Source organism: Eucyclogobius newberryi, unplaced genomic scaffold, assembly GCF_026437365.1.
Source record: "Eucyclogobius newberryi isolate DKJ021-1_F unplaced genomic scaffold, fEucNew1.0.hap1 SCAF_15, whole genome shotgun sequence".
Lineage (NCBI taxonomy): Eukaryota > Metazoa > Chordata > Actinopteri > Gobiiformes > Gobiidae > Eucyclogobius > Eucyclogobius newberryi.
The window spans coordinates 11,318,973-11,342,058 of NW_027315779.1; the positions used below are offsets into that span (position 1 = coordinate 11,318,973).

The 23,086-nt window shown below is 42.2% G+C and overlaps 2 protein-coding genes across 4 annotated transcripts in view; one reads left to right on the forward strand and one right to left on the reverse strand.

Moving 5' to 3' along the window:
- pitx1 (paired-like homeodomain 1) overlaps positions 1–7,076 on the forward strand; it is a 19,171-nt gene extending 12,095 nt beyond the window's left edge. For both annotated transcript variants that reach the window (XM_072446030.1, XM_072446029.1), the window contains exons 2-3: positions 1,745–1,947; positions 5,866–7,076. In XM_072446030.1, coding sequence (XP_072302131.1) covers positions 1,745–1,947; positions 5,866–6,426 — 764 coding nt within the window. In that variant the 3' untranslated portion in view covers positions 6,427–7,076. The remainder of the gene's footprint in view (positions 1–1,744; positions 1,948–5,865) is intronic.
- A 7,625-nt stretch (positions 7,077–14,701) lies between these two features.
- LOC140360697 (pterin-4-alpha-carbinolamine dehydratase 2-like) overlaps positions 14,702–23,086 on the reverse strand; it is a 28,935-nt gene continuing 20,550 nt past the window's right edge. Inside the window, exons 2-3 of one of the 2 annotated variants that reach the window (XM_072446026.1) lie at positions 19,675–19,755; positions 14,702–16,816 (exon numbers count right to left, since the gene is read on the reverse strand). In XM_072446026.1, the coding sequence (XP_072302127.1) occupies positions 16,721–16,816; positions 19,675–19,755 (177 nt within the window). In that variant the 3' untranslated portion in view covers positions 14,702–16,720. The remainder of the gene's footprint in view (positions 16,817–19,674; positions 19,756–23,086) is intronic. The other variant, XM_072446025.1, reaches the window with a different exon arrangement.

Here is a 23,086-nt window from a genome sequence, read left to right on the forward strand (position 1 = left end):
CTTTGCACGTGCTGACCCCGCAGCTGAAGGGGCGGGGCCAGGGAGAAGCGAGACGCAAGCGTTTTTAGAACTGCACCGCGCACGTTTTTTGTATTTAACAAAAACAAATCCCATGTGTCCAGACAATCGTCAGCATAGGATTGTGTCAGATGCAATCTCTCTCTCTCAATTTTTTTATTTTTTTAATTCAGGAGAATATTTACCACGGAACAAACGGCACAGGTTTAGTTTTAAAACATGACTCTTCAGAACAAAAACAATTGGATTACAGGAACTTGGTTTATTACGAAAGAAAAAACATCTGTGTGTGTGTGTGTGTGTGTGTGTGTGTGTGCGCGCGCGCAATAGACAAGTCAATTTGATAGAATATTATGGAAAACTTGACATAAGGAAATGAAAACGAGTTGAAGTGTCAAATTAAAAGTACAAGTGTCGTGTTGCCACTGTAAAGTCTTTTATGGAGCCCAACAATTTTCCAAATAAACAGAGGATGTGTCCGCGGGAGCAGTGGCGTGTGGACCGGGCTTGCACTCTGAAAACCTTCAATGTTTGGCAGAGTTATGTGTGTGTAGATGGCCCACTTTAACTTAAATGTGTTAAATGATAAACTATTCTCCTACTGCTCATTTAATTAAGAAGAAATACGACATAATGTAAAATAAAAAAGGGAGGAAAATACGTAAAGAGAGGGAAAACTATAAAAATAAAACATTTTATTTTTAATTTGATGCATGACATTTACGGTAATGCTGTAATTATTGGATTATTTTCAGTTTAATTTATGCCAGATTTTTTGCTAAACAAATTATTGAATTGAAATAAATAAATACAAATTATTGAATTGAATTAAATAAATACAAATTATTGAATTGAATTAAATAAATACAAATTATTGAATTTAATTAAATAAATACAAATTATTGAATTGAATTTAATAAATAGCTTTGAATAAAATAGACTATCTCCAATTTTATATCTAAAATTGTTCGATCTTTAAATTACATCTTTATTTATAATGTAAAATAAGTTTGCTATAATTTTCTATTTATTACGGGTTTCATAGTGCGGGATGTTTTTAATTTATCCCATTTTATTCATGCCCCTACACTATAATTCTTATTCCTAACTATTAAATATATATTTGTTGTTGTTTTTGTATTTTGTTGATCTTTGGTTTCTTCCTTACAATTGATTTCTTTGTCAAATCGTCTGCGTCTCCTTGTGTATTTTTGTCAGGTTTACGCTTCTTTCTTTCTTTTTTAAATTGAAGAGTCCATTTACAATTAGAAAAGGAGGTTTTCAGAAGCCAAATCAAATGCAATAAAAAATATTATTCAATGAGAAAATTCATGAAATTGAATACAAAAGAACAAAACCGACACATTTTCCATACGGATGAATGTGTTTTTGCAAATTGCGTTTCTCGGAGACGTTTTGTTTCAACTCTTCTACCCCCTGTTACATCCCCATCTGTTTCTCTCTACTTCTTCTGTCTTGTTCATTTTATCTGTATATTAATGTGTTCTGTACGTGTTGTCCCCCCCTGTCTGTAAATACCCCCCCCCCCCCTTTTTTTTTTATTATGTTCAGCGTCTTTGGGTCACTGAAAAGCGCTATATAAATACAAGTTATTATTATTATTATTATTATTCAGGTTCGAAGGTCTTGCCGTTACTGCGCATTACTCACTGCGCATGCGTCACACGCGGTTGCGCTTCTCTTGACGTCACTGTTGTTTGCGCAGAGAAGGAGCGCAGCGCGGAGCTCCGGGCGGACGATGGCGGCGCGGACGACCCCAAAAAGAAGAAGCAGCGGCGGCAGAGGACGCACTTCACGAGCCAGCAGCTGCAGGAGCTCGAGGCCACGTTCCAGCGCAACCGTTACCCGGACATGAGCACGCGGGAGGAGATCGCGGTGTGGACCAACCTGACCGAGGCGCGAGTCCGGGTGAGACACAGAGAGAGACGCGTGTGGTCCTGGTTTGAGCCCAGTTTAGTTCTGATGTCGACTTGATTTGGTCACGTTTTAGACCTGGTTTTAGTCCTGGTTTTAGTCCTAGTTTAGTCCTAGTTTAGTCCTGGTTTAGTCCTGGTTTAGTCCTGGTTTAGTCCTGGTTTAGCCCTGGTTTAGTCCTGGTTTAGTCCTGGTTTTAGTCCTGGTTTAGCCCTGGTTTAGTCCTGGTTTAGTCCTGGTTTAGTCCTGGGTTAGTCCTGGTTTTACCCTGGTTTAGTCCTGGTTTAGTCCTGGTTTAGCCCTGGTTTAGTCCTGGTTTAATCCTGGTTTTACCCTGGTTTAGTCCTGGTTTAGTCCTGATTTTGCCCTGGTTTAGTCCTAGGTTTAGCCCTGGTTTTCTCTTGCTTTAGACCTGGTTTAGTCCTGTCTTGTTCTCGTTTTAAGTCCTGTTTAGTCCTGGTTTAGCCCTGTCTTGTTCTCACTTTTAGTCCTGGTTTAGTCCTGGTTTAGGCCTGGTTTAGTCCTGGTTTAGTCCTGGTTTAGCCCTGATTTAGTCCTGGTTTAGTCCTGGTTTAGTCCTGGGTTAGTCCTGGTTTAGTCCTGTTTTAGTCCTGTTTTAGTCCAGGTTTAATCCATTTTTAGTCCTGTTTTTGTCCAGGTTTAGTCCTGTTTTAGTCCAGGTTTAGTCCTGTTTTAGTCCAGGTTTAATCCATTTTTAGTCCTGTTTTAGTCCAGGTTTAGTCCTGTTTTAGTCCAGGTTTAGTCCTGTTTTAGTCCAGGTTTAGTCCTGGTTTAGTCCTGGTTTAGTCCTGTTTTAGTCCAGGTTTAGTCCTGGTTTAGTCCTGGTTTAATCCATTTTTAGTCCTGTTTTAGTCCTGGGTTAGTCCTGTTTTAGTCCTGGTTTAGTCCTGTTTTAGTCCTGTTTTAGTCCTGTTTTAGTAGTCCCGCTTGTATGTGCTTTAGTTTAAATCTTTGTTATTACAGCAGTGGCTCAATAGCTAAAAGTTATTCATGTCTTTTCACAGAATGGTGGGAAATTAGAACCGTCAATTTAAAACAAATATTATTTAATTTGAATGGAAACAAATCTTAAAAATGTCGCATAATATAGTAAGTATATAGTAAGTAAGTAAGCATCCCCAAAATAAAATACTGATTCAAGAAATACTTTTTGTCTAAATGCCTATTATTATTATTATTATTATTATAATTATTATTATTATTATTATTATTATTATTATTATTATTATTATTATTATTATTATTATTATTATTATTATTAATATTATTATTAATATTATTATTATTCATATTAATATATTTCAGAGTCAAAAGTTGTATTGCCATCGTCAGTGAAGAATAAAACGCGAAATAATAATATAAACTATAAGCCAAACGAAATGAAAGGCAAGTAAAAAACAAGGCGTTGCGATAAATAGACTTACAGACAAATGATATTCAGTTTAGAAAGAACAACAGACGTATAAAAAGAATAAGTAGCCCACTAAAAACGACGCGCAGTCACGGAAACGTCGCGCGAGAGCGATGCTGCAATTAAGTGCAATTTAACGAGTTAGAATCCGATCCGTCTCTCTTCCTAATTTTTTCTTTTTATAGCTCAATTACGCTATTTAAAACTTAATTTGCAATTTGTAGAATAAGGTAAACTTCTCCCACGTCTTGATGCAAAATAAACACGATTTTTAGGCCACGTTTCAGCGCGCGCGAGCGGAAAGGAAACATTGACACAACTTTGACGCGCGGTTTTATGAGCGCGGTACAAAAGGGATTTGACCCATCCCCGGTGTGTCTGGGGTCAAAATGAAACATGTGTCACAAATGTCATTATCCTCCTCTTTGCTGCTGCGACGGAGCGCGCGCCGACTGACGCACGAGACGCACTGGGAACGTGACGGAACCAAACATGTGACGTGACTGAGCAAGGACCGGGCCAGAACTGAACCAAAACCGAACCGGGTCAAAGATTTATACCAGAACTAATCCAGATTTGAGGACAAACCCAGGACTAAACCAGGACTAAACCAGGACCAAACCAGGACTAAACCAGGACCAAACCAGGACTAAACCAGGACTAAACCAGGACCAAACCAGGACTAAACCAGGACTAAACCAGGACTAAACTAGGATTTATGTTTATCGACAAATGGCTATAAGCCTTTTTCTAATTTTGATTCTGATTGGGGAACTAAACCAGGACTAAACCAGGACTAAACTAGGAATACACCAGGAATAAACCAATGGTGAAGAAAACATTAGGACAAAATGTTAACAGGACAAAACCCAAATTTAAACCAGGACAAATCTTAATCCCGATTTGAAGCCAAAATATAGCACCAAACCGTGAAAATGAACCAGGATTAATCACAATATTATGGTCTGAAACAGGACAAAAACAGCATCCAGGATTAATCAAGATTTTAGGAACACAAACTGGAACCAGGTCGAAACCAGGACTAAACTTGGATTAAACCAGGACTAAACTTGGACTAAACCAGGACTAAACTAGGACTAAACCAGGACCAAACCAGGACTGAACCAGGACCTTAACCCACATGTCGTTCTTGTGCACGGCCCTGCTCTGGTGGGGATGGTGGATTATTATAGATTTTAAGAATAAAACCGGACTAAGACAGGACTAGACCAGGACTAAACCAGGACTAAACCAGTACTAAACCAGGACTAGACCAGGACTAAACCAGGACTAGACCAGGACTAAACCAGGACTAAACCAGGACTAGACCAGGACTAAACCAGGACTAGACCAGAACTAAACCAGGACTAAACCAGGACTAGAGCAGGGTAAACCAGGACTAAACCAGGACTAGAGCAGGGTAAACCAGGACTAGACCAGGACTAAACCAGGACTAGACCAGGACTAAACCAGGACTAGACCAGGACTAAACCAGGACTAGACCAGAACTAAACCAGGACTAGACCAGGACTAAGCCAGGACTAAACCAGGACTAGACCAGGACTAAACCAGGACTAGAGCAGGCTAAACCAGGACTAGAGCAGGACTAAACCAGGACCATAGCCCACATGCGGCCCTGCTCTGGAGGGGACACCAGGGCTCGTGGATGTGTCGCGGGGTTCAGAGCAGACAATCGCGGCGGGTTTTGTCTTTCAGCAGCTGGCGCCTGCTCCGCTCCAGACGCGTCTCACGTTGCACGCGGCTCACGCGCGTTCAGAGCTCGGTAACTGAGCAGAGCAGTGTCTCTGTCGAAGAGGCTCAAACTAAATGTAAAGAAGATGTGTGTAGAATATCTCACTCGTCACACCGCGTGTTAGAACTACTGTTTTACTGGTCTCGTTTGTTCAATATTCCACAAAACAAATAAGCCTATTATGAATTAAAGTTTGTTTTTTCGCGGATAAATCCCTTTTTATTGTTCCCATTTTTTAAATAACAATCATAATAATTTAAAAAAACGAGGAGACTCTTAAGCAGTTTAGATTGTTGCCCAGATTCTGGGCCGAAGGCAATAATAACATGAAATGCTCCATGAGGCGTAATCTTGTCATTCACTCAAAAGGGTTTGGCAGCACTTTACTTTGGAACTAAAACATTTTTTTCTACATTAACATTACATCCACGTTCCTGATATGTTTAAATATGAAATGATTGCATTTGGGGTCCCGTGATGGTTCGTGTTTCGTGAGTTATTAAACAGCTATAAAGGCCCAAAAGGCGCGCGTAAAAGTGACGTATAAAACTATATGTAAACACTATGTCTCTGCTGCAGAGGTGTTATTTAGACATGTTTGAGCTCAAAGTTTCAGTAAATTAAGAGCCAGCACCAGTTTGTAATTAAAAGCTGTGTTTTAACTTGAAGTATATATGTGTTTGAATGTGACGTGCCTTTGCTAAGCGCGTGCGTGTGTCTCGTGCAGGTTTGGTTCAAGAACAGACGCGCCAAGTGGCGGAAGCGCGAGCGGAACCAGCAGATGGACCTGTGTAAGAACAGTTACCTGCCGCAGTTCGGGGGGCTCGTGCAGCCCTATGACGACATGTACCCCGCCTACACCTACAACAACTGGACCAACAAGGGCCTCGCGCCAGCGCCGCTCTCCACAAAGAACTTCCCCTTCTTCAACTCCATGAGCCCGCTGACGTCACAGTCCATGTTCTCCGCGTCGCCCAACACGATCTCCATGACAATGGCGTCCGGGATGGGACACTCTGGGGTGCCCTCCATGGCTGGGCCGGGACTCAACAACATCAGCAACCTGAACGGGATCGGCACCTCGGGCATCAACTCCGCCATGACGTCGTCCGCGTGCCCGTACGGGCCCCCGGGGTCTCCCTACAGCGTGTACCGGGACACGTGCAACTCGAGCCTGGCCACGCTCAGACTCAAGTCTAAACAGCACCCGCCGTTCAGCTACAGCGGCCTGCAGAGCCCGGGCACGAGCCTGGGCACGAGCCTCAACGCGTGCCAATACAACAGCTGACCGGGCGCGCGCTCCCACGCTCACACGGACACGCGCCACGCACACAAAACTGGATTAGTCACTTTCCAGCAAACAGAGACCGACGTGGAATATGCGGGTTTCACGCGTTTGCCGCCTGTGGATTTCTAACGAAGACGCGTCGTTCACAGCCACTGTGTGTCCATAGATCATGTAAATAAGGCAGAGGATTCTGACCAATCACAGACACGAGAGTCATGGTCACGTGGCAGTGGCGCGCGTCTCCTCTGTACATTTGTTTAGTGAGAGTGGGGGCTTTTGGGGGCTGCTGGAAAACTGATTCAAAAACGTTGCACATTCACCACAACCTCTTTAAATTAAACCGTCCAAGAGTCTCAATTAAAGTCACGTCACAGCTCTTTTTCCTCCTTTTCCCTTTTCAATAAAGATCAACACGCGCTCCTCCCCCGCAGCTCCGCGCGCGCGCACTGACATTGGGCCCGATGGGACGAGTGCTGTACATAAGCGCGCTTCTCCGTCGTTAGGGGGCGCTGTCTCTGTTTACCCCGCATGTTGAACCCTGTTTTGTACCTTGTTCATAGCTTTAACTGTATCCAGTCCATAAGGTGATTCTTGTGTGAATAGTAAATATGTTTGTTTGAATAAAGTCCCAGAAAGAAACCTTTATTTCACACGCGGTGCACCAGTGTTTTCTGTTCACCTCATTAAAGCCGCACTACGGAACTTTACAAAAGCCGCGCTACGGAACTTTACTAAAGCCGCGCTACGGAACTTTACAAAAGCCGCGCTACGGAACTTTACTAAAGCCGGACTACGGAACTTTACTAAAGCCGCACTACGGAACTTTACTAAAGCCGGACTACGGAACTTTACTAAAGCCGCGCTACGGAACTTTACAAAAGCCGCGCTACGGAACTTTACTAAAGCCGGACTACGGAACTTTACTAAAGCCGCACTACGGAACTTTACTAAAGCCGCACTACGGAACTTTACTAAAGCCGCACTACGGAACTTTACTAAAGCCGCGCTACGGAACCTTACTAAAGCCGCGCTACGGAACTTTACTAAAGCCGCACTACGGAACCTAACTAAAGCCGCGCTACGGAACTTTACTAAAGCCGCACTACGGAACCTTACTAAAGCCGCGCTACGGAACTTTACTAAAGCCGCACTACGGAACTTTACTAAAGCCGCACTACGGAACTTTACTAAAGCCGCACTACGGAACTTTACTAAAGCCGCGCTACGGAACTTTACTAAAGCCGCACTACGGAACTTTACTAAAGCCGCACTACGGAACTTTACTAAAGCCGTGACCTCTCTGGTGTATAATAACTAAACCATATTTATTTGTTTGTTTCATTAATATGTAATTTCCTCCCGACTGAGATAAGCCCTACATTACATTACATTACATCACCAAGTTACGGGTCAGGTCCGCGGAGAGCAGAGCTGGCGCGTAGTAAAGAACGAACGGCATGATTTTCCGAGACTGAATAAATCTTTTGGTCATTTAAATGCAGTGGAGTATTGTACTTTAGTTTAGTCGTACTTTAGTTGAGTATTTATGTCTACGTTCAATTTGAAATGTAATACTTATATTCCAGTACTTTTACAAAAAAATGTTTTAATTTGAATGAACGAGTCTTCACAGTTACACGACGAATGCAGGACAAGATGAAAATAAAGCAACAAAGTTATTGTTCATAACTGTTATTTAAAATGTAAAATACTCAATACTTCAATGCAGAGAATACTCCAGTACTTTCATTATAGTAATTGCCTGACTGAGCTGCTTTTACTGGTGTGGAGACGTATTAGAGCAGGTGCATCTCAAGTAAAAACAGAACTCTTAAACCACAATATGAATTATGATATTAACGGGGTGTTTCTATGCGGTCGAGGCTTTTTGTCATATTTAGAAGATTAAATGCAACATATTAAGCCCAGGAACTGGACTTCACGCTTGTAATTGTGATTAGATAGATAAAATAAAATAAAAGAATACAATATCAACCTAAAAACTAAGTTTTATTGATAACAAATCCCTGTCGTTAGAGACAGATTTAAATAATAAATGTACTGGTGATGCAGCTTTAAAGCGCCCCCTACAGGTCAAACAACTCTTTGAACTAAAATGGAGTTAAGACAAATATGTACATATTATTATATATACAAACATTTTGCAAAAAAACAAAAAAAAAATATCCCAGAATAGCTCATTGTTTAGGTGTATAATTGTACTTCCTGTTTGTAATTGATGACATCACACTAGGAAATTAGCTGGGCCAAAACATATCTATTGTCTTTTTTTTTGACAAATAAAAATATATACAAGCAACTTTATTTTGATGAATTAATGTTTAGAGTCAAAAAAGTTGTTTCTTTTGTGTAAATTCTGCATAAACTTTGACTGGAACGAGTGTCCCTGGTGTGATGTCACTTCCTGTCATTTTCTACAGATTTTTCCACGTCTTCTCCACAAACACCCGCTCGATTGTTGCGAAACTATAATTTACACGCACGACAAGCATAAACGTACCAAATAAAGTGAAAATCTGAAAATCGTAAAAACCTTTAAGTTACTCATAAATCTTCACATCGACTGCAGTGAAACTCTCGGTCGAAATCGTGACTCCCGAGACATAAAACGAGTCTAAAACGGGCCGTCCGCGTACCGCAGTTTGAGACGCACCGCTGCAGTGTACAAATATACGCTCCCGACCCATATTTAAATCTGTTCTAATAGTTACATCAATATTTATTCAAGCGTTTTCATCCTCCTCGATAAGCAATGGCTTTCACTCATCAGCATTCAACACACATTTACACACACAATTACACTCACACATATACATAACATACAGCATACTTTCATGTATTTATCCTCTATACTCGCTCCTCGCCTGCTCACTGCAGAAAGAGCGTCTTGTGAAGGGCGAAAACGCTGCAAAGTGACTTTTTTTCAGAAATGGTGATTATTTGTTTGATCCGCGCGTTCAAACGTCTCAAATCCAGGGCTCAGTCCAGACTCAATTCTGAGTTTAGGCCCATTTCTGTCTTTTTTTTGGACTCTTTTTGTGCCGTTTAGTCGTAGCCCAGGTTCATGGTTAAACTATGTACATTATTTTCATCTTAGGAAAGTCTTATGTAACGATCTCAAAGTCAGAGCCAGAAATAGTCCAAAAACCAACACCACACATTTAGACACATTTAGACACTTTAAGACACTTTTAGACATATTTAGACATATTTAGACACATTTAGACACATTTAGACACTTTAAGACACTTTTAGACATATTTAGACACATTTAGACACTTTTAGACACATTAAGACACTTTTAGACACTTTAAGACACATTTAGACACGTTTAGACAGAATAAAACCCAAAACTGAACCTGGACTTGACCAACAAGGACCAGAACTGAACCAAAGCAGGTCCACTTCAGGGCTGAAGTGAGTTAAATATAAGTGTGTGTGTTATTGGAGACTGACGTTATTAGCCATCGTTTTTGCAAGAGAATTACAGCAGAATAAACTAATACGATCAATTTGTGATTCATTTCGCCTCTAGCTTATTATTATTACTATTATAAGTAATTATTTTCATTTTATTTTTTTCAAACTGAAAGAAAAGAGTGAAGACATAAAAAAAAAACACAAGACAACAAAAGGAAAAAAAAGAAGTACCGGTATTTTGTTTTGTTTGTTTTCATCTCCCTCGATAAGTCAATTCTTTGATCAATAGTGTATTTTTTAACGTTTTGATTAAGATTCTAAGGGTTTAATTAGGGCACAGCAGAAAGGAGAAGTCAGTGAGTGAGACAGATTAATGGACAGTCATTTTTATGCTAATCATTTTGAGAGCCACGCCCCTTTTAGTGGACGAATCGGTGCACAGGGGGCGTGTCTTAAATCTACCAAGACTTTCTTTAAAGTTTTCTTTTCTTAAAACAGCCCTCCTGGAATCTTTGTCAGATATTTCACGCCCCCCCCCCCGACACCTCCCCCTCTCCTCCCCCTCTCCTCCCCCTCTCCTCCCCCGACTCCTCCCCCGACTCCTCCCCTTGCTCTTCCCCTCGCTCCTCAGACTCATATCTCGTCGAAGGCGTTGGCCGGAGATACGGGCTCTGGCAGGTGTCGCCGCGCAGATATTGCATCGATCTGGGCGTCGCCGTGATTAAAACGGCAGTAAAACCCGGTTATTGATTTGAATGCGTTTACCCGATGCTATTAGCACGTTCTCCAAATTAGCCAAACGACGGCCAGGTTAAAGGCAGCGTAAGCCACGTTTACAGCGCTCAGACGGTGAAACGTTCTCTGCGGAGGTTCCGATCGTCTCCATGGAGATAAGCTGAACAGATAGTGTGTGACATCTCGAGTATTCACAGCGATGAGATTCTTGAACACGTTTCACAACTTTGAAGGACTGAGCGGAGATTTGTTCAAGGATGCTGACCACAATTAGCATGCTAACAGTGCAAGGTAACAGTGCTAACAACAGAACTTAGCTTACAATACATATAATATACTATAGTTGTAAGAAAGCAACATTTATTTGACACTTTGCCAATGGGCCGCCAATATTTAGTGGTCGAGAGGCCTCATTGTAGTAAATAAAACGTTGGAGTACTGCACTTGAGGGTGACGTCTATATTTTGGAATTAATTCAATCGAAATCTTTCAACACAATAAAAAGAAAATGAGCAGTAAAAAAAAAAAAATCAACAAAAAAACAATTTGACAAACACGATTCCTTCTGCTTCGACTGAGCGTTCACGCCTCAACGTGATTGGGTCAAATCCACCCGTCGCTCAGAGTCCGACCAATAGGAGGCACGAGCGAGTCGGCGTTTGGCCAGCTCTGCGGACGGCGTTTTCGAAGTGTCGGCTCGCGCTCGGTTTCGTCGCGCCACTCGCCGTTCGTCGGAACGACTTAAAAGTGTGAAATCATCTGCAGTGTGAGAGTCTCGAGCGCAACGCCAAGAAGAACATTCCGGCGCTCGTTCAGCTTGTTTAAACGTCTCGGAAGAACCTCGCCTTTAAACAAATGTCCTCTTCAAACTTGGTCCTGGACAAGTCCCGACAGCAGCGCCGCGAGGAGCCAGATGCTTCGTCTGGGCGTGGACGACACACCGAGGAAAAGATCACACGAGGGTTAGACTGACAGAATACTGATGGTGTGAGAAATACTGTGAAAGTATCAGAGTATTCAGAGTATTCAGAGTACAGCCTGGACCGTGTACCGTAGCGCAGGTATTCGGCGTTCTGCGGGCGAGTGACTGTAGGTGGTGCAGATGAAGACTAAACAGATCTTCTCCTCACAGACACAGCAGCGGTGACGCAGTGAACGACACAGGTCAAAGTTCAGCCGTTTATCACACGTCAATATTTACACTGTCTTTTCTGTGGAACGTGAGGAGGATCGAGACCCGAGGGTCGATGATACTGTCAGTTATTCACAAGGTTAAAGAGGAGTTTGAGTTACTTATTGGTCTGTTTATTTAGTTTAAAGGTTGTGGATCAGGGACCGGCCTCCTGCTGGTGCCAGAGTCAGGACTAAACATGGACCGGCCTCCTGCTGGTGCCAGAGTCAGGACTAAACATGGACCGGCCTCCTGCTGGTGCCAGAGTCAGGACTAAACATGGACCGGCCTCCTGCTGGTGCCCAGAGCCTCTTTTCTTTGATTATGTTCAAATTTCGGCTTAAAACTGTTTAGCTCTGAAAATGTTTAATGTGAAGTTTTCTCTTTCAAAATAAAATGTATCATTCAAGTTGATAGTTGTTGGTGCTATGATTTGAATGCATTTCTTTTGTTCTGTAAAACACAAACTTCCCCTTGACCAAAGTAAAACTATTATATAAAAACACGAGAACCTGTCACTTGCACTTTAAAGGACAAATATAATGCATTATTTGTATTATTTTTGTCCTTTTAACATCCTCTCGAATCCCATGTCATTCAGTCTTTTCCCACGCTAAGAACTGACCTTGTGGCTCCACCTACTGGCTGCAGAGGGAATTACATAAGAGAGAGAGAACCAAATGCTAGCTTTCCCCATCGCTAGCTCTTACGGAGTTTGGCGAGGATTTATGGACTTAAAAACAGCGCAGAAGATCTCAGAGCCACGTCACAGGTGGGATATGACATCACACATCAGAGAAAGTCAGAACGGAGAGTTGTTGACGCTCGGAGGGAGAGGACTTTCAAACAAGAGTCATCAAACAAGCGTGAATGAAGCTAAACTCCTCTCCGGGTTTGTTTTCTATGAGTTAGAGCATGGATGAATGTGTCAAGGCACGGCGAAGACTAACCAGTTTCGTGATAGCTTATGTGCATAATAAAGTATAGCACACGGCTGATTAGCTCCGTAGCTTTGCACGAATCCTTCCGACTAGCAAATATTTCTCTCAAGTGCTTTTATTGCCTCTCCATAGATCTGACCTGCGCCTCGTCTCCACTGAACTAGCTCGCACACAAACTATAAAATTAAACATTAAACGGTACCGAAATCTCAAGTTCTTTTTATATTCCTATGAACCCTTTCCACGAGGGAGCGTCGCATCAGCAGAGAGTCATTTCGGTAATAACAAACCACAAACCACCCAAACAAAATGCCATATCTCCACACGTCGAAGATTCATATTCCTCATCGGAGACGGGCCACAAGCCGTGCGACCAATCCGAGGCCGGCCGCCGTCTGCCCAGCACAACCCGCCGGATTAGAGTGATTACATGTGTGCGTCCTATAATTACATGTGTGCGCGGCGTCGGCGTGACAGGCCCGGCACAGGGCGGTGATTTGGGGATTAAGTTTCCACACTTGGAGCGGGGACGCAGAAGTGAGCGGCGCACGGGCTAAACTTGACACAAAGGAGAGGAAGACGTGAACAGGCCGGAGAGTTTTTTTTTCTTTTTTTCGCCTCGCGGTATCACGAGCCGAGGCCTTGAAAAAGGGCAAAAAAATAACGTGCCATTCTCCGTTTCCGTCATGGTCAAAAACACCCGTGAACAGGCGCAAAGGCACAAAGCATCCTGGGAAGTCTATGTCAAGCCTTCAGGGGGCCCCAAGCACATCCACTTGTGCTTCTATTACCAACATCAAAACAGAAAGAGTAAGGTGAAAGAAACTAATTATAAGGTTTAAAATGGTGTAGACACAAGAACATCTGCATTTGGAGGTGGAATCCTCTCCCTAAACTTTTTGTTCTTGTTTTGAGATTAATTGTAATATTGGGGTGCAATGTGTAATGTAAGTGCAATGTAACGTGTCAGAACTTGTAATACAATTTTAGATCCTGTTGGGGGCCCTTGGTGGCTTTGGGGCCCTTTGCAGCTGCTTGGGCCGCACATAGGGCTGTGTTTACAAAGGAAGCTTAGTTCAGGAGCCAATTAAAGCTTTTGAAAAGTGATCGCATTTGCAGGGAAATGTGTGGCCTGTGTTGGACTTTAGACCAGTCAGAAGCAGAGAACCTAAAGATCTGAACCTAAAGAAGATCTGACCCTAAAGATCTGAACCTGCAGTTCTGAACCCGGATCCGGAGGATGTTCCCTGGTCGTGCTTTAGTTTGATTGAATTCAGTCAAACGCAGAGAGAAAACTCCATATTCAAACTGGATGATATTTGCCCTTTTTACCATATCATCGATGGGCGTCGAAATCCCCAATCTCGGCCGATATTCCGCTCGGGCCGAGTGCGTGAGGAGAAAATCGTGAAGCTTTAATTTTAACGCTTTTTAACACAAAATGTGATTACACTGCCCCCTCGTGGTTTAGCAGTGAAACAGGGCTGTGGATAAACGGGATCTTCTTACTATAATTACACACAACTTAAATGGCCACAAGCTGCTCTGGGTTCTCAAATATTGGTGCGCTTTGTTAGAAAAAAAGTCAATCTCAAATAAAAACACACGATCTGTGACTCAAACTTCGGCCCTTTTCGCTGCGAGTGCGTAAATAGCGCCCTAATGGACCTCGTCGCTAACATTAATGCTCCGGAAAACTGTTTGTGGCTTTTCATTTCGGAGATTTCTAATGAAAATACTATAGATAAATGCGTTATGCGACTAAATAATACACTACATAACTTTCCCGCGGTGACAATCACAAGTCAGATCTGGAGAGAAGACCCCGCTGAAGACTGAAAACCCCTGTAATTGAATAGACACAAGGTGATGTTCCAGAATGTTACATAGTGCACCTTTAAAATGAGAAAAGACATATCTGCAGACGTTCTTTGTGGATTCATATTTATTGCTGATCTCGAGCAGCTTCGTGGGAAAACTCTGAACATGATCAAATAACACACATTTATAAGACTCAGAGGATTGTCGGCGTAAACTTCGGGTTTTCTACCAAACCAGGACGATAAGTCAAATTTAAGAGCTGTTTTTTTTATTATTTTCCTCCAGAGACTTTGGACCTCTCTGAAGCTCTTTTGATGGTAAACTTCATCTGTTGGTCTCGCGTTGCAACTCCCGGTGTCCTCACGTCCTCCGTCGATGTCAAAAACGTCCCCGCAGAGCCAAACGATTACGCCGCCGCTGCTGCTGCTGGAACGCACTGATGTGAGGTCACTGCAATGCGGGTCGGGGTTCGGAGTCCGGCGACGAAAACCCAAAAAGAAGAGTGCGTGGCCCAGATTTGTTTGCTTCTCGGTTTCGATCACATTTACCATGTGCTGGCGCTGAAGTGTAGGTCCGGTGCGGGTTTCATCTTCTCCAGCGGCGGCAGGACACGGGGCGGTTGTACGGTACGAAGCGCCGTTCCAACGATCCGGATCCAACGATCCGATGAACACATTTGAATCTTGTTATCATGTTTAAACTGTCAAAAAAGTGCATCTGTTTAATTGTCGCGGCTCTTTTGACAGACTGATTCGGTTTTAAAACTCACACACTTTAGCACTTCACAAACTTCTATTTGACTAAAGTAAAACCACGATAAACATTCACTAAAGCTGCTATATTCCACCAAACTTACGTAAAAACATGAGAACTTGTCACCTGCATTTTAAAGGACAACAATTACGCATTATTTGTATCGTTATTGGTCTTTTAACGTGCTCTTGAGTGACTTTAGTTTAGCATCTTGTGTTTTACAACCACTTCCATGTCACTGAAGCTTTTCCCACGCTAGGAACTGACCCATTGGCACCATCTACTGGCTGCTGAGGGATTTACATGAGAGAGAAACACATGCTAGCTTTCCTCCGACATGCTAATGTAGCCGCACGGTTGTAACGACGGCAGAAATGTTCATAAGGAGTCTGGCGAGGACTTATGGACTTGAACACAGCGCAGACGGTCTCGGAGCTGCGTCACAGGTAGACTATGACATCACACATCGGGCAAATTCAGAACAACGTGTTATTGATGCTCAGACAGGATTGTGAATGAAGCTAAATGCGACTCCGGGTATGTTTTTGATGAGGGAACAATGCTAGAACGGGGTTAAATTTTGCATAGACTGAAACTGACCAGTTTTGTAAGAACTAATGTCCCCAAACCCAAAAATACTTTCCATGGGTGCAAAGTAGTCGACTAGACAAACGATTATTTATTTTCATCCTTTAAAAGCGTTCATCCATGTGGAGACGTCCATTAATTAAGTACATTCATGATGAAGTTGTTCCATTATTTTTTTAAATGTTAATTTAATAATGTGGCTTTCTTTGTAACAAATGGTCTGTTTATGTGTGTTTTAGAGTCTGTATGGTCCAGGGAACCGTCACGATAGTTTGATTTGTCAACATTGGTCTATATTTTACACTTGTCCTGATCTAGACTTGGTTAGGTCCTGTTCTAGTCCTTGTTTGGTCCCAATTTAATACCATATTGTGTGTGTGCAATTAGAACTGGGCACATTATGAAACACTGATAATGTTGTGAATTATATTATTGTTTGTAGGAAAGAAAAAATACTACAAAAAGCTGATTTTAATGAAAACTGAAACAAAATCTATGTTGTAAACTTCCAAATGAAAGAATAAAGCGGTAGTTTTGCACATTTGTATATCGTCTTTAAAGTAATTACAGTTGAATCTTATCAGGATCCTTCAAAATATTGATCTAATGTCAGCTAAATGCTGCAGAATCCAACCAATACAAGCACTCGTTACAGCCCTTCAAACTGCAAACAATGCCAGGTAATGGGAAATTCAGCTTTTTGGCGCCCCCTTAAGGCTGATGTTGCCGATGCATCCAAAACCGTGCAAACTAAAGCTGCGGCGCCACCGTCACGTGATTAAAAGCCACGCTGAGGTCTGACGGAGCGAAGAGGAGACGCTTCAGACGGACGGAAGCAAACGCCTTAATGGGAAAGTGTAATTTTGTCGATGAATTTGGCCATTTTGACGTCTCTCTTGGACAGGCCGCCGCAGTCGTGCGTCGTCAGCGTGATCTGCACCTGCGAAGCAAAAAGCACAGATTAGACTGAATGGGGGCCCGACTCTGCTGGGGACAAGATTCCAACTCCCGCCATGAGTCAGCGATATAAAACGTGGAGAGCTCCTGTAGTGGGCGGCAGTAGCTGAGATAATAGACAGTAATAGAGATATCGTTTTGAAATGATGGCGAAAAAACAGAATATTTGACTGAGCTTTGGTCCAATAGCACAATAAACAACTCTAAAGGTGTAAGATATATCAAAACAATGACTAATATTGCAATTTTTGTGGTGGAAAAATGTAAAATCTGTAGGATGGAGCACACCGTCTACAGTAAACGATTGAAAATGACGGCAAAATGAGCCGATTAACAATGAAAAGAGGAGAAATGTGTAGGGCGATCTTCCAAACGAGGGTGTAAAGCAGCATTTGTGTTATTTGTGGTTCATTTTATACACCTTTTGTGTGATGCTTGAACCTCAACGAGACATTTGGCGATTTTGATGTCCACACCTAAACTACTTGAATAAATACAATGAAAGCTGATTTTAAACGTTTTGTCACTCTAAATGTTTCTCTAACGGCCCGGGTCGACTGCACGGTCACTTTCCCGAACCGAAAACCTCTGAAAAGATCTGCACTTTTACGGCGACCAGAACCAGCCGGGAACCATCGCGAAAAGGGCCTGTTGTGTCATTTGTGCAGATTTTGGTTCTTGTTTACAGTATGGTTTCTCGGTAACAGCTGTAAAATGACCTCCAACTGTGTCCGCTGCTCATGTTCGACCAGGAAGTACAATAAACTTAACTCAAATGGTCAAACTGGGGGGAAAAAAGCTAAATTAAATCAGTCAAATATGATCACGTTCACTGTGTTTTGGCGAGATGTTCAGTTTAATCCATCTTTAAGTGAAAGAACTGATGCAGAAGCAAAAAAGCAAGAAAAATCTACTAATGTCACGATATTGAATCCAATTAAAAACGCACTTTCAGACTAAAATAATTACATTAGCACAGATTTTGAGAACGAAAAAGCTGTTAAATGTATTGATTGTGATAAAGAATTGTTGTCGATTTTGTTTTGTTTCATTTTTCTACCTATATATTGAGCTGGGGCTTGAACCTAGAACCTTGAGTCGGGATCGCAACACGAATGTGCAAAAACAAACCCCTCAAACCCTGTAGAAAGTACTTCATAGTCAAACAAGTGGCAAAGTAGAAAGCTCAGATACTCGCTCTTAAATGCAGTAAAGTTCAAAAGTACCCACGGTAAATACAGTGTTTTGATTTGTAGTACTTTGTTGCCCTCCACCGCTGCCGGTCCTCAGCTCTTCTCTCTCTCTCTTTTCCTCCAAAATCTCATCTCGAGTCGGTTCAAATCCCCGGCATTAGCACAAGTCCGCGGAGTTAGCGGGCGGCTAACGGTGGAATGTTGCCGCTAAATCCTTTTCTTATGAAGCCGGTGTTGGTCTGCGCCTCCTGGGCCGGCACCAAACGCTCGGCGCGGATCCCACACGGACACGGGCTGAACCGTAAGCCGCTGCTAATGTACAGATAATATTCCTCGGTGTATCGGGTTCATTTCTTGGCCGCGGCTTTAAAGCGCGGGGTTCAAAAGCCGGTTTCTACGCGAAGGAGATGGGGGAAAAAAACGACGACGAGATTCAAACGCAGGTCAGCGTGTATTCTCTCCGCAGATCTCACCTGTGACTTGGCCTTCTCGTCTCCATGGAGATAGGTGTGTGTTTAAAGTGTGTATGACAGGTTGCACCACTCATCTCATACGTCACACTAGTACGTTTTGTAGGTGAGGTGTGCCAAAATATAGAAATGTTGATATATCGCGATGCTAAATTTGGTGATACAGCATCCATATCGTGGGCTGCTGTATCGATATATCGCCATTAGTCAATTTTTGTATGATTTCCCGAATTATTTTGCGACGAATTATTTAACTTGTTTTTACACTTAACATTTGACATTTTGACTGTTTTGATGATTAAAATTGTCGTATTTCAGTTAGAGTTTGTGCAGGTCGCGGTTTAACAAAGAAAAACTTTGTTAAAATGTATTGGGTTCTTTAAAAAAACAGTGATATAACTTAAGAATATCATGGGCGATATATCGATTATTGTGAAGGACCCTGAGCCCCAGTTTTCGGTAGATTGATAATTCTACTTCCTGATTGGCCGGTCCTCAAGTCGTGTTGGGCATTCATTGTGTTTTTACGTTTGAATATGTGCGACACACTTAAATGTGCGTAAACAAAGCTCGATCCTCACAGTTTGCAATTGCTGCTCCGTCACTTCCTTGCTGCACACCCGGGTCAAAACTCCTCTAATGTCACACGCACGACTACATGGCGAGTAAAAACACACAAAAACACTGTTATTTAGTATTTATTTTGATGCTCTCGACATGTTTTAGATCTTTGCTCGACTTGCGGCCATTTACCCCGTGCATATTTTTCCATTTTTCCGCATAAACCGCAACTTGAATGGTGCAAAACGTCAACTTCATGTGGGGAAATGAGAAAATCGTAAAGAAAACTGTCACACGCACATTAAAACCCAGGCAAAAAGAAGCAAACCCGCCAGCAGAAAGTTACGCAGTGCATCTTTAACGGAGGCGGGAGCGACCGGGAGCGACTTGAGCACTTTTAGAGACACGTTTCGTTTACTCTCGGTGGAGCCGGGGCAGAGACGTCTGTTCCTAAAAGGCTTCCGTGCGATCGTCCCGCGCTGGCGTGGAACTCTCAGGAGCCGTTAGGATTGTTTGACTTACGGCTAATCTGACTCTATCCAGGGCTCGCGGAGGAGAGCGGATTACAAAGTGGCTCCCGGAGCGGAGAGCGCGCTGGCGACGCCGGGAGCTTTTACCTTGTTGTAAACATTGAACCACTCGGGGTGATGGTCCATCTTCTCGGCCTGGAGAGCCACGCGGGACATGAAGCCGAAAGCCTGAAACAGAGAAACGCCGGAGTTGAGACGGTGTGAGACGTTCAATCTTGTGTCAAGTGTTGTTTGGTTGAAAAGATTCCGCGGCACGCTTGCCTACTTACAGTGAATACCGTATTTTCCGGACTATAAGCCGCACCTTTTTTCATGGTTTTGGCCGGGGTGCGACTTATACCCCAGAGCAAAGTGATATTATTTGTTATTTTTACACTAGCAACCAGAAGAGGGCGCTCTAGTAATACTAACGGTAATACTAACGCTTTGGTAAACTTGTTAGCGTGTTCTTTATGCTATAGTTATCTGAATAACTCTTTAATATGTTACGTTAACATACCAGACACTTACCACAGTTCTGTCTTGTAGCTGAAGGTGTTAGTGTTAGCATACGTACACCTATTCACCATGTTCTCTAATCTGTTATTATTTTAAAATGCATTTCAAGATGAAATGTCTGTTCTTGGTCTTGGATTTTATCAAATACATTTCTCAAAAAATGCGACTTATACTCCAGTGCGACTTATATATGTTTTTTTCTTTTCTATTATGCATTTTCGGCTGGTGCAACTTAAAGTCCGGAAAATACGGAAATACCAAATCACACTTTATAGGGGAAAAAGTAGTATACAATGTGGCAGATATTTTTTGAATGATGATGGTTTTGTTTTGTGATTAGAATTTGACTCAGGAATCTACTACATACATTAAAATGAGGGAAATGTTGTTGTGACGGACGAGGAGTGGGAAAAGGTTTGTACGTCCCATGTTTGGAGGGAGTTCTCGTGCTCTGGGACTGTCTTGTTGCACGGAAATACTGGACTTGAAATACACAAATCACTGCAGATTGTTTTTGACATGGCCATGTATTTGGGCCTCAAAACTCCTGCCATGGACAATATAAATAGATACTTTTGGAACGTACTTCTAATGGCAGGGAAAAGGCCATCACAGAAAAAATGGATGACACAAACTGGTGTGTGGTATCGCTGCACATTTAGTTATTTTTTGTATTGCTGTGGTTGTTTTTTTTCTTGAACTTTTCATTTATTATTTTTACATTATATATTTTTTAAAAGTGAACACACAGAACAAGCCCATCGAGTGAAAACAAAAGTATAACAAAGTAAAAGTCCATTTTTAAATTTTGTGTCTAAAGTTAATTGAGCCCAGTACTTTTTGTTATTGACTTGCCGCTGCAGAAAGTGCACACTCAAAACAATCCATCAATTGTCACCGTTGTTGGAGTTTTACACCGGAGATACAAGGTTTTCAAGTTAAATATTGGTGTGAAGAACAACATCACAGTCACTAAACACGAGATCGTGATGAGACCGCCACAGCTTCAACCAGCATCTCCTTAAATAATGTGCACTTTGATATTTTAGCATAATTAAACATTTGTTAAGTTTCTTTACACATGATTCTGAGGAAGAAGCCATTCGGTTGCTCCTCCAAGTTCTGGGAGTAAAATTGCACGTTCTCCACTTTGCAGTGGTTTAATAGTGTAATTTACACGAGCACACAGCAGACGATTACGCAGACAACAGCTGTGTCATCATTCACAGCAGCTCGCGGTGTAAACGTGATACTACAACATTAGCATCAAGGCCAAAGCACAAGGATTCAGAGCGAGCACCAGTCTAACCACACAAGAAGCTCACTTTTTCATAAAGAATCAACTGTTCACTTAACAGGGCCGATTTGTGTCCTTTATCGGGCATTTTATATATTATATATTCATATAATATTTAAAAGACAATACAAATATTAGGCCTATATTTTTCAGAAGTATTTAAATCTAGATCGTTTGCTCGTATCAAACTGTCAAACCTGCTGGTCAGTGCCTGACCTCTGGAGCTAAGACCGGTCACTTCTGGGATGAGACAGTCTGCCCCAGATTATTATTTATTATTATAATTATGAATTATGAATGATTATTATTTATTATGAATAATAAGAAACTGTTCAATGGCAGAGTCAGGTCAACATTTATTTTTGAGGGTTTGTCAAATCCAGGATCAGAAGAATCTAATCCAGGACCAGGAGTTTCTCTAGGACTGATCCAGATCCAGGACTAGAAGTGAGTGAGGGCAACATCAGATCTTTTCAAGGAGAAAAATATGAACTTGAATATGTAAATAATTCCAAATGTTTCCAGACGGTGTAAGTGCTTCCACTACAGCCAAAAAGGGCATTACTCTGCACAGACACAGTTAAAGACACAAACACATTTATAGAGTTTTGCACAAGGCAACATTTTAGGAGCGGATATAAAGCATCTGTCCAATTATTAAATGTTTTATTGATCCAAAGACACAGTGTGCGGTCACCCAAAAGATGAACCTGAAATGCCACAACCAGGTCGACCTGAAGTGGACCAGATCTGAGCCAAGATGTTCAGGAGAACCTGAAGTTAGATGTTTTGTTGAAGAAGATGAAGAAAAGAAAAGAAAACAAGAAGAAGAAAAAGTTAAAATGATAGTTTTGAGAATTTGCAAAATTAGAAAATCTTATTCCCTTAAATAAGACAAGAATTTGCAGAGAAATCCTTCAAACAAAGTATAACGTGATATTTCTGCACGTGTGTGGTTCATTTCACACTTGAGCCTGAACCAGGACATTTACAGGCACATTCCTTATTGGGACAGTTAAAAAATGAATGTTGCTCGATAGATTACATAACAAAGACGTTTTATATTAACAGTTCTTTTGCAGCGTTTTGTGGGCCTGTAACAATGACCAAACATTACAAGCTCCGCGGCTTCAACGCATCGTTTTGTTGCAGCAGCTGATGAAAAGAAAACACATAATGAACTACATAGACCATGATCCTTTGCGCCATTTCAGTGCAGACAACATGAAGATATAACAGTTTTTAAGCACCTTCATATCTTGATTCTATGGACTATTCTAAGGTTTGTGCAATAACTCGTGCCATGGAGCGACTATCGTGATAATAACACCGTTCCACGACATCGATATCGTCTTACCTCGCGTCTCCTGTGTTTATTATCAACGTTGCACCTGATATTCTAGCGCATTCTCTTTCACTACATCTCCCGCGGCGACATGAGACCCTCGTTGCCGTCCGTCGGGGGGCCCGGCCTGGGGGGAGGGGGCAAACACCCGGCTCGACCGTCTCTCTCGCGCTGACGAAACGCAGACCTCGCACCGCGCTCTCAATTGGTGCCACACGGGTCAAGTTGCAGGAATCACCCAATTACTTGAACAGATCACGCGGCTGTTTTCCCCGATAACCAAATTGATCGCGGCGATGATCGGATTACGCGCCGCTCCCTCTCGGAAAGGGAAAAAAAAAAGAGAAAACGCGCAAAAC